Below are 12,170 nucleotides of genomic sequence, written 5' to 3'. Positions count from 1 at the left end.
ACACAGCTTGGCATTAATGGTCAATATCAAACATTTCTTGGCAATTTCTCTGTGTAGCAAGCGGATGGGTAGTAATCAAACACTTGCTATTTAAGTGCGTGATGATAGTACGAAGACATTTGGTACAATTTAGGCAAGTTATCCTTTTTGTTTTAGTTTCTGAAATTAGGTTATCCCCTTGCCAGCCCTGGATGTGATGTACAGAGCCCAAAAGCCATCCTTGTACAAAACAAAATCGAAGATTGCTATTTAGCTGTATTAACTATCTGCTAACAAAATTATGGGCTTAGAAAAGTTTGCATTCCAGAAAAATGATTTTGATTGTGATTTGCTATTTACTACGAGAATAAAAAGTTGTTTTTGTATTTTTTTGTTGAGAACATAAAATCTTATGTGCTTCAACTGATTTATTCGGGTGAGTTCACTGTTCCACAGTTCTACATAGATCGTGTCAGCCTCAATGCCTCTTAAATCAAGAGTCAAACTCTTAAAAGTCAAAAGATTTTATATATATATCGTGGGTTTTGTTTTTTCAAGCATAAACCAATGTAGATTGACAGTTGGTTTACAAACCTCATTAGTAGTTTATTTTAATCTTTTAACAGGTCAGAGCTCATTCCACAAACTAGATTGATGCAGGTGAAAATGTTTTTGCAAAAACTTATTCAATCTTACATGTTAGCATTGTGTTAGGAAAGAAAATTATAGAATGGGAGGGAAATTCATCCTCTTCTCATTGCTAACTTTTCATCCTCTGTGCAGCTGAGAAAGTGGCCTCCCACCTCCACCCCCAGGCCCTGGCTTTAACTGTTAATCTGATTGATAGTAGAAAAGGAATGCCGAGATTTGAAAGTTCTCTCGTGACACCGTGTGAGGCTTGATTTTTGTTTAGAAATTGTGAAACTCATGAGAGTTTCGCACCTTTATATATCAGGATTTCGCCACGCTTTTTCCTGTGTTTGTCACCTTCGGGCCTCTTTATTGATAGCTTAAACTTTTTGCTATCTTAAGATCAAAAGCCACTTCTTAAACCCTTGCATTCATCAGAATTAAAGCATCACTTGAGGCAGTCTAACCAATCGCCATTTTCTATCGAAGTTAATGTTCTAATTAAAGCTTCAGAAATGCATCTGTACTTAATTAACAAGGCTAACAATGAAGGAGCCTTTGTTTGACTAAAGCCTTTGCTCGGTGTTTTTCTTTGGGGTCAACAGGTCAATGGTAAGATTCTAGTTGAAGCCTTCCACCATTAAACTAACTTCTCTCTGCATTTAATTCAAAGGATGCATTTTAATGTTGCTGGAACTATCTGAAGCCCCAGCGTAGCTGAATGAGAGGCTGGAGAGTCTCCTTTGCCTAATTTGTGCCGCTCTAATCATCTCTGTTCAGTTCAAATTAAGTTCACATGCCATTTTTGCCTTATAATTTCAAAATAATGCACAGCATGTGATTGTGAAACATTAGAAATACTACTGTTTCCATAGACTTTGTTGGTCATGAAATGCTGTGCTAGTACTGATAGTTATTTGTACATGATTCATGTATTTTCAGGTTAACAAAGGACATGGATGATGTCCTCTGTATTTCATTATGCATGATGCAGTTCCCTAATGTTGTGGCTTGTCATATAGAATTGTATACACTATTATTTTTTTTGTTGGAATATAAAGCTTGTTCTTTTATGATTGAAGCCATGACATTGCTCTTTGACCACTGGTCCCAGCAACTAGAGCTCATTCCTGTGGTATGGCGTGGTCCTCATCCTCTCACAGTGCAAGTATTACATTCTGACCTTCCCACTGTGACATATTTGGATACATGGAGTTATTCAAAGCAGCATGATCTCATTAGAAGGTGGAATGGGCTTGAGCGGCTGTATGGCCTACTTATGGCACAGCGGATGGTAAATGAGGAGCTGCTCAAATCCCAGATAGAAACTTGAAACAGCTGCCACAACTGTTTTGCAATTTGTATTTTATTTCGAGATGCATGCCTTGAATTCAGTAGTAATTAGTTCACCGAGTCTTAGATTTTTTTACAAACTAAATTAAACATTTATTAATTGAAGAAAAGATTTTAAGCACATAGGTCTACAAATTACTACTATAATAACTCCTAAATCCCCTAGTTAATCTGACTCCTAGTTACACCTCTGTTAAGGCAACAGTAAACAAATAGAATTAAACAGACCCAAGCAAAGCACACAATATCCTGGACAGTGATATTCACAGTGAGTTTTCTTAGCTTCGGTTCCTATGGACAGCATCTTGATGCATGTAGGCTGGAGGCTTTTCACACTTGTTTTAGATCTGAGAATAACTCCCCCCTTACACATAACCTCATCTCCTTTATATATGTTTCTCCCATGTAATATAAATTCCATTGTTCCAATATGTCTTTGCAAATTTACTTTTCTCATAACATAAATCTTTCATTGTACTCATATTATCAGTAACCTTCGGGAAAAATGGACACAGTTTGGCTTAACTTCGTATGGCTAAGTGTAACATCTTACCATCTCTTTAAAATTCAAACTCACCTAATTTATCTAAAAATGCAAATGTTCCCCACACCTCTCATTTTAAAACTTCAGCCATGTATACGTATTTAGCATTTCAAACCTAGCTTCCCTTTTGATACCTCAAAAACTTCAGACCAGCTGTCCCCAATTCAGTTAAATCCCCCACAGAGAAACTAATCTAAACCCCACTATTAACCTACATTTACAATAAATCACAATAATATTGGAATTATTATATTTTCATGACATGTCCCATGTTCTTTTTCCCTACTCAATTATCAAGAATAAAAGCTGATCTATTTCTGTTTTCAGGCGTGGGGGCCCCCTGCTGATAGGCGTGAGAAGTGAGCACAGACTATCCACTGACCACATCCCTGTACTGTATCGCTCAGGTAAAGGACTTCAATCGCAATCTGAAGGATGTGAACCATGTCTCGTTAGGGGATCCTGTTATTCTCCTCATCAGACCCATGGCGTAATTCAGAGACCAGCCTCGCCTTTAATACGTGGCATATCCTTATTTTAATCAAAGGTGCTTTCTTTGTTTTCTGTGGCCCCCACCCTGGTTTCAACATGCTCCACACAATACCCTGGCTGTGAGCCAGGACAGGCACAGCAAATCCTATAAGCAGCTAGCAAACTCTACTTTAAAGGTGGATTAGGGCAATTTCCTTCAAACCTTTGTGGATTTGTCCAGTCCCACTTGGCATTTCTCTAACCATAGTTTGCCTGGAATTGAAAAGTGTTGTGTTGGAATCCTGAACAATGATGTCCCGCATCTAAGTATCCGGCCAGAGCAATCTCTGATAACTGAAATTCGCAATGTGAACATTGTTTTTAATAATGTGTCAAATATGAATCATAGGATGGTTACAGCACTGAGGAGGCCATTAGGCCCATTGTATCCATGCCGGCTCTCTCCTAGAGGAACTCCGTCCCACTCCCTTGCCTTTTTCCCTTAGCCCTGCAGTGTTATCCTCTTCAGATAACTATCCAATTCCCTTTTGAAGGCATGAGTGAGTCTGTCACCACGACACGCTCAGGCAGTGCCTTTTAGATCCTAACCTCTCACTTTATAACAAAGTCTTTTGTCATGTCACCTCTGGCTCTTTTGTCATTCACCTTATATACATTATTTAATGACAGATATTTAATTTGGGGCATGCTCTTTCCCACATACTTGGGTGTGTGATGGGATGAAATCATAGAACTTTTTGGCACAGCAGGAGGCCGGTCAGCCCACCAGCCATCATGGCTTAACTGTAATTTGATTCACTCTTGCATCATGTTCAAAGGTAGTTGATGTGACATCGAGAGGCATTTTCAGCCATAAAGTTTACTGATATTAGTGGCCTGATGCAAGCTGCATCAGGGTGATGGGAAGTGTATTTGACTTGCCATTCTCAACCTCATGACTGTTGTAAAGTGCCAAGCAGATGATGAGCTGGAGAGGGAAAATAAAGAGAGGAATTATCTTCTTACTGGTGGCACATCCTAGCTGACTTGGAATAGCATTGATCCAAGCCGAAGAACAGGTCATCTTATGTGGAGGTGGGACCTGGCCTGTGGTTCTAAGAGGTAAACAGATAAAAATGGAGGAATTGGCTTCCCATGTTGGCCGAGTGGTCCACACGCGCCATATGATCTGGCACTAAGCCATCGAGATCAGGAAATGCTCGATTTTTATCCTAGGTCTGTGCTGAGTTAATTGACTTGGCACTAAGAGGCAATAGGGCATGACAAGTTGCCTCAATGTCCCTAACCCACGAGGGGACAAATCAGCCAGGGTTTCTGCTCTCTGTGGCTATGGACAAGTGCAGATGTGATCGTAAATGGAGGTGAGATTAGGTTTTCATGAGATCCTGAATGTCAAGTAGCCTCCTGACACTTAATGACCACGTTGCTGTCAAGGGTGGCTATTCTATGTTGGCAGCACACATAGAAATGTCCTGCAGCATGACTCTACAAAGTTTGATGGACCTTAGATGCAGAAAAAAAGGACATAAATTTTCAATCATCAAAAAAAGGACCAAGCATACTGTCTAGAGGGCACTTGGTGTTTTTGTGAAGTGTTGAAACTGGTTTTCTAACTCTGGAGATTGGTGTTGCTGCTTTACACTTAAAACTAAATCATGCTCAATGCAAAGCAGGTGGATAAAGGTTCATGTTTTCATCAAATATTGCATAAAAATTATACAGCATATGCATTCACAAAATAACCTAAGCATGTGGATTTAATGCGTTCTACATGAAAAATTATGCTCACCTAGAAATGACTTTGATCTGTCCAGTAGTTTTATGAGTTGTTAATAGACTGGTGAATGTGTCCATTCCAAAACCCTGCATGGTCAGTTATATCTAGATATAAGCCGGTTATAGGAGTGGATGGTCATGGAGAAGCTCCATGCTGCGTCATTCAGAATGCTTTTCAAAAATCAAACGAGTCTCAAGAATTTTGATGGAGTAGTATGCTTTTGATTATTGAGTGAGGGGCGATCTCATTGAAGTGTACAAAATTCTGAGAAGGCTCAACAGGGTGGATGCAGGAAGAATGTTTCTCCTGGTTGTGAAGGGGTTGGGGTCTAGAACGGGGGAGGGGGGGACACTCTCAGAATAAGAGGTAGGCCATTTAGAACTGACATGAGGAGCAATTTCTCCAGTCAGAGGGCGGTGAACCTGTGGAATTCTCTCCCCCTAGAGGGCTGTGGAGGCGGAGTCATTTTCAAAGCAGAGGTCGATAAGTTTCTAAATACCAGTGACATCAAGGGATATGGGGATAGTGCGGGAAGATGGCCTTGAGGTAGAAGATCAGCCATGATCTGGTTAAATGACGGAGCAGGCTCAAGGGGCCAAATGGCCTATCCCTGCTCCTATGTTCCAAAAGATTTTTCAAAAGATATGGAGTGCTTTATTGACTCAGGCAAAATAACAAAAAAATTGTTCAGCTTTAACATTTGTCTTGTTTCCAATGAAAGATCCAAAGCAGAGCCTTCCCCAACAATGGTAGATACCCCACCATGGAGTTGCCCTTCCATGGTCTGCCTCAGCATGACTAGTGCCTTAGCAGTGTTCTTGCTTGCAAAAAATTAAAATATCCATTCCGTGCTTTATTTCTGGTCGTGTTTTACTTTTATTCTTTAATTTTGCACTTCCAGCTGATTTTAAGATGGATGACAAATCAACGGAATCAGAAAGCAAAGGCTTAGGTCGAGTATTCAACCTCAGTTGAACTTTTATGCCTTGTCTAATCGTTGTGGAGGGTTTAGTGAGCACACTGGGTGATTGGTGCTGCTTTCTTATGTGATGCCTTCAGCACAGGGGCCTGCATAATTAATACAAAACAGAAAATAAAAAATGCTGCAAAGCCTCAACAGGTCAGGCTGCCTGACATTTGCCTGAGCTGCTGAGTGTTGCCAGCGTTTTTTGTTTTTATTTCAGATTCGCAGCACCTATACTTGTTTTCCAACCGACTTCACTTGATAACTGAATTGATCAGTGCACCATCCATTTAGTCGCAGAACCCAAGTTAGGTTTTCTGGTTTTATTTGATGCTATTTCTTGGAGCTCTGGCAAAGATAACCATTAGAATTTAGCATTTGTTTAATGAACATTAATTGGCTTAATTTGCCATTTTTTTCCTACAAGTCGTGATGGTCATGCTCCATTTCCTCTCGGGGGAGGATATGGTCTTAGAACTTAAGCAATACCTTTCATGGCTTTGTAAACAGTGATTGCACTGTGTACATCCCTTTATATAAACTCTGTAATTATTACAAAATGCACAAAGCTAGCACACAGCTGGTCTGGTACACTTCAGTGCCACACTTAAATGTCTTGAATAAATTGCCTCCAACTCCCCAAAGTTGCTTGATTTTGTTCATCAGTGGCCCAGGTTTGTATTTTCCCCCTTGTAAAGTGGTTCATCTCCTGGAAAGCAGCACCAAAGTCTGTCAGCATTTCATGAAAAAGGAAACATTAGGGCTATATTCAATGCACAGTATCTTGCATGTCTGTCTTCCTTTCAATCATGGGGCAATCGTGTTTTGCAAGTAATGGGAATAGCCAGAGAGATTGGATTTTGCTTTTGCCTTATAGTGCCATGATAGAAACACTCATACCATCACACAATCTTCTCCTGTTTGTGTAGCTGGGGGCTCGGTTGATGGCAGCAAATCAGGTGCACGCTTGCTTGGTGCAAATGTACTTCTTCCCCAGTAACATCAAGCTGCAGATTTGTGTATATGCTAAAATGTATTTCTAACCTTGGAGAGTGTAAGGGTAAACTTCCAACTTTAGCACTTCCAATGCAGGACTTCATGCGCCACAGGTGCATCTGGGAAGTGTTCATTATTGCCAAGTTGGAGTTTTCCATCCATGACCATGAATAATGGACAGCAGGATTGTTTTTGTCTTTGCAAATCAAGCGGACTGTGAATTTGAGGCTTATCCAAAATCCTGATATATCCTTGCGCTGAAAACACAAAAAGTAAAAACTTGCACCGAGGAGGATATCCGTCAGGCTTTCCCGAGAGCTGAACAAGTAACTTAATGAATGATTAATTTCAGAAGAGAAACAAGTTATGTAGGAGAAGAACAAATAAGTTTGCATTTTTGTAGTGCATGATCAATTTCTGGGCATGTTCCAAAGGGTGTCCCAGCCAATGATTGCAAAGGGAAATCACTTGATATATAGGGAATCACAGCAGCCAATTTGCACACAGCAAGGTGCCACAAACAGCAATGAGACAAATAACTGGTTGGTCTGTGGTTGGTGCAGGAAAGAATTTTGGCAAAAGTGTCAGAGAATTTCATGCTGTCCTTCAAGTAGGATCATGAGAACTTTTAAGCTCGCAGGAGCAGGTAAACAGGGCCTCGGCTTAATATCACGCGTAAAATAGTGTAATGCACATGTCACATATTGACCGTCTCCAATAAGAGACCTCCCCTTGACGATCAGTGGCATTCCCACCCCTGAATTCCCCATCATCAACATCCTGGGGTTAGCTTTGACCAGAAACTGAACTGCACCAGACATATAAATACTATGGCTACAAGTGCAGGTCAGGGTGGATGTTCTGTGGTGAGTAACTTGCCTCCCGCCTCCCACATCTTGTCCAACATCTACAAGGCACAAGTTAAGAGTTTGATGGAATAGTCTACACTCGCCTGATGAGTGCAGCTCTCTGAGTTCACTATCCAGGACAAAACAGCCCAGTGATTTGCACCCCAACCGCCAGCTTAAACATTCACTCCCTCCACCACCAACGCACAGTGGCAGCAGTGTGTACCTTCCACAAGATGCACTGCAGCAACATGCCAAGGCTTTTTTGGACAGCAGCCTCCTAACCCCTGACCTCTACCACTTAAAGGGCAATCGGCGCATGGGAACTGCTCAATCTGGAAGTTTCTCCCACTCCTCTTGTCTCGGAGTCACAAGGTTCCGGGTTTAAGTTCCACTGCGTGACTTGAGCACGCAGCACCCCTAACTTGGAACTATGTCGCTGTGCCTTCCTTGTTGCGGTGTCAAAATCTTGGAACTACCAACACAGCAACACTAAGTGCACCCTCAGCACGCGGATTGTAGTGGCTCACTGCTGCTTTCTTGAGGCAATTAGGGATAATCAGTCCATGTGGCCTTTCCAGCGACACCCACATCTGGTGAAGGAATTTTCAAAACCTTCCTCTGTTGAATTTTTTTTTTCATTAAAAGCAAAAATGAATTTATTTCCCATTTTTAATCATCGAAACTTGGAAGTAAAATTAGGCAAGCGTACAGACATTAGGAACCCCGCTGAAGCTGGGGAAAGTTTGCAAGCAACCGAGATAAATATATTTAATTTGAAAACTTCTGGAGATTGGAGTCTGTTGAAGGGTGAATCAGTTGCAATTTCCAGCACTGGAACCTGAGACTCTCAAAGAATCTGATGCATTTCTCACTCTCAAAGTACAAGTCAGGCAGTCTGTGCTGTTTCCAAGCCCACAGCACCTGCCTATGATTCTTAACATGTAGATTTTCAGCCCAGGGGCTCAGTGTTACTATTGTCTGAGTCACAAGGTTTCAACTTCAAGTTCCATTCCACATCCTGATCATAAATAAAAATCAAGGCTGACATTCCAGCGCAGCACTGAGGGAATGCTGCACTGTCGGAGGTGCTGTGTCTCGGCTGAAATGATAAACCAGGCCCCATCTGCCCCATGAGGTGGCTGTGAAGGATCCCATGGCACTATTTCGAAGAAGAGCAGAGAAGTTCTTCCCGGTGGGCCATTTTCTGGTTGGCAAGATGTAACAAGTGGTGTGCCACAAGGATCAGTGCTGGGGCCTCAACATTTTACAATTTATAGAAATGACTTGGATGAAGGGACCGAAGGAATGGTTGCTGAATTTGTTGATGATACAAAGATAGGGTTGGAAATTAAGTTGTGAGGAGGACATAAAGAGGCTACAAAGGGTTATAAATAGGTTAAGTGAGTGGGCAAAGATCTGGCAAATGGAGTATAATGTGGGAAAATGTGAACAAAGGAAGAATAAAAAAATAAGCATATAGTGTAAATGGTGAGAGATGGCAGGGTTCTGAGATGCAGAGGGATCTGTGTGCTAGTGCATGAATTGCAAAAGGTTAGTATGCAGGTACAGCAAGTCATGAGTAAAGCTCATGGAATGTTATCGTTTATTGTGAGAGGAATTGAATACAAAAGTAGAGAGGTTATCCTTTGGTTATACAGGGCATTGGTGAGACCACATCTGAAGTACTGGAAACAGTTCACAGAAGGTTTACTGGACTAAAACCTGGAATGGGAGGATTGCCTTATAAGGAAAGGCTGAACAGGCTAGGCTTGTATTCACTGGAGTTTAGAAGAGTAAGAGGCAACTTGATTGAAACATAAAAGATCATGAGGGGCCTTGACAGTGTGGATGTGGAAAGAATGTCTCCCCTTGTGGGAGAATCTAGAACTAGGGGTACTCATTTAAGATGGCGATGAGGAGAAATTGTTTCTCTTGAGGGTCATGAGCGTTTATAACTCGAAAGACAGTGGAGGCAGAGTCTTTGAATATATTTAGGGGAGAGGGAGATAGATTTGTGATAAGCAATGGGGTGAAAGGTTATCGGGGGTGGGCGGGAATGTGGAGTTGAGGTTTACAATCAGATCAACCATGACCTTATTGAATGGCAGAGCAGGGTTGAGTGGCCTACTTCTGCTCCTAGTTCACCCTCAGTCGACATCATGAAAATTAAATGATCTGGTCGCTTTGCTGTTTGTGGTAGCTTGTGTGCCAATTGGCTGCCGCCTGACCTGTGATACAACAGTGACCACACTTCAAAGCGCTTTGAGACATCCAGTGATTGTGGAAAGTGTGATAAAAATGCACATCTTACTTTGTATTCACTTCTCATCTCTACAGAGTTTAGGCTGTTCCCTACAAGGAAAATGGAAATCTGTGAGTCCTGCTGGTGAGCTATGTGGTGGCTAGCTGCAGCATGATGTTGATGAGGGTTTTGGACTAAGGTGCCTTCAGAAGGTGCGAGCAGCAAACACAACCGTGGGGAAGTGGGAGTAATTTAAAAGTTTAATCCCATGTTGGTTAGCAGAGGAATGTTGTGTCTTTATATAAAGAATTAAGGGTTCCCTGAGCAATGTTATGGCCGGGGGGAGGCGGGGTGATGTATGGATCAGGTTTTCTATAAGAGTAGATGCTTCGGCCTCAGATCATTTATTCTGTGCATATGCATTGATTCTCATGTCCTGGGTCCAACAGGCAAGGATAAGAAGGGAAACTGCAGCCTTCCTCGCACTGACAGCACCACCTGTTTGTTTCCGGTGGAAGAGAAAGCCGTTGAGTACTACTTTGCATCAGATGCCAGGTAAGCAAAATTGTCTGAATTATCCGGTCAAGCTCTCCTTCAGAGGTGAGCAGCAGAGCTGGTGATGCAGAGCATTGATTGCTAACGGGTGGCCTGTGGTTCCATGTAGTGTAGTGGACAGAGGCAGGAGGTTCTAATTGGATTTGTGTTTGCCACTGAAAAAGGTAGAGCGACTTGTGGATTGGGGATCTTAAGTGTCTGGATGGTCTCTGTCTGGATTCCAGGTAAAGCATAGAGAGTCAACAGAGAGGGGAAGGGGCCCATTGAGATCCCAAGCAAGAGATTATGAACATGTGACTCAAGCCTCAGTGTAATGTGTTGTTTGCTCGTGTTCAACAGCGCCGTTATTGAGCACACCAACCGAGTGATCTTTCTGGAGGATGATGACGTGGCAGCAGTGGTAGACGGACATCTCTCCATCCACAGGATCAAACGCAGAGCAGGGGATCATCCAGCCCGGGCCATCCAGACTCTGCAGCTGGAGCTGCAGCAAATCATGAAAGGTATGAGGGCCCTCGGGCAGGCACGTATCCAGGAACTGTATTCTGGAGAAATAGTTTCTCATATATTGAAGAACGATTCCTTGACCAAGAATTGGAGGAGTAAGATTAAACACAGACAATGCTAGAAATCCTCAGCAGGTCAGGTAGCATCTGTGGAGAAAGAAATGAGAGTTAACGCTTCAGATCCATGACCATAACATGGCCAGTCTCTCTCAGTTTTACCCTGTGCTCTGCAGTCAGGAAATGAGATTGTACATCATGAAACAGACCATTCAGCCAACTCAGCTGTTTTTTGCACTGCACACAAGTCTCCTCCCATTCCCTTCATCTGTTATCTGTTTTTCAGCACATATTTCTGTCCCCCCTCTATGTATTCCTCTCATTTCCTTTGAAAGAATCTAAGTTATTTACCTCAATCACTTCCTGCAGTGGCCAGTTCCATATTCTAACTGTTAACTCATTCTGAAGCTAGATGGTGAAGTAGAAAACCAGACACCAATTATTCACAGATTTCAACATTACATATGTCTACTTCCTCCCTAACCAACACCTGATGTCTGAGAAGATTTTTTTATTGGTACTCAGAAGAGACCATTAATAAACTTCATAGACACTTTTAGAGAACAAAATTAATAAATTAAACCAAAATCAATAAATCAGTAAGGGAAAGCAGCCCCTGATGGGGCACTGTAACTAAAACAAAACGTTAAAGGAAATTTACAAAATCTAATCAAAACATCATTACTGGGGTTGATACTCTTTCGAGTTATCGACAGTCACAGATTGCAACTCTTTTGCGTACAATCACAGTTCTTGGTTTCCAGGAGTGGGACATGAACCCACAACCCTCTGATTCAAAGGCGAGGGTGCTAGGAACTGAGCCACAGCTGACACCTTGCACCCAAGTCAAGTCTCTCTTTATATGTGCTCAAGATAGTTAATCAATGAATCAATACTCTCCACCTGTGCATCCTTAACCTTATTAATATAATTAACATGACATTAACACTTACCACTCTGAGTCAAGAAATTTCTCCTTGTTTCCCAATGGGATTTCTTCATAAATATCTTGTATTTGACCTGGTTTTGGATTCCCTCACAAGTGGAGACATCTCCCCACAGCTATGCTTTCCAACCCATAATTTTCCTCTTAAGCCTTCTCTTTTCTGAAAAGACGAGCTGCAATCAGTTCAGTCTTTCCCCGATAGCTATAATCTCTCACGTGAACAGGAGTGACCTGGGGAGACTCGACCCGCAATTGTTCTTTGAGCTGGACATTGTGGC

The 12,170-nt window shown here is 42.0% G+C and overlaps 1 protein-coding gene across 2 annotated transcripts in view; it reads left to right on the top strand.

Annotated features, from left to right (window-relative positions):
• The window catches only part of LOC144694827 (glutamine--fructose-6-phosphate aminotransferase [isomerizing] 1), a 75,366-nt gene that overhangs the window by 35,631 nt on the left and 27,565 nt on the right, over nucleotides 1-12,170 (top strand). Inside the window, exons 8-11 of one of the 2 annotated variants that reach the window (XM_078565440.1) lie at nucleotides 2,834-2,913; nucleotides 5,677-5,727; nucleotides 10,278-10,383; nucleotides 10,723-10,886. In XM_078565440.1, the coding sequence (XP_078421566.1) occupies nucleotides 2,834-2,913; nucleotides 5,677-5,727; nucleotides 10,278-10,383; nucleotides 10,723-10,886 (401 nt within the window). The remainder of the gene's footprint in view (nucleotides 1-2,833; nucleotides 2,914-5,676; nucleotides 5,728-10,277; nucleotides 10,384-10,722; nucleotides 10,887-12,170) is intronic. The other variant, XM_078565441.1, reaches the window with a different exon arrangement.

This window comes from Cetorhinus maximus, chromosome 20 (assembly GCF_964194155.1).
Source record: "Cetorhinus maximus chromosome 20, sCetMax3.hap1.1, whole genome shotgun sequence".
In the NCBI taxonomy this organism is placed as follows: domain Eukaryota; kingdom Metazoa; phylum Chordata; class Chondrichthyes; order Lamniformes; family Cetorhinidae; genus Cetorhinus; species Cetorhinus maximus.
Note: the sequence above shows the minus strand (reverse complement) of the source record. Positions and strands in the feature narration are given on the sequence as shown.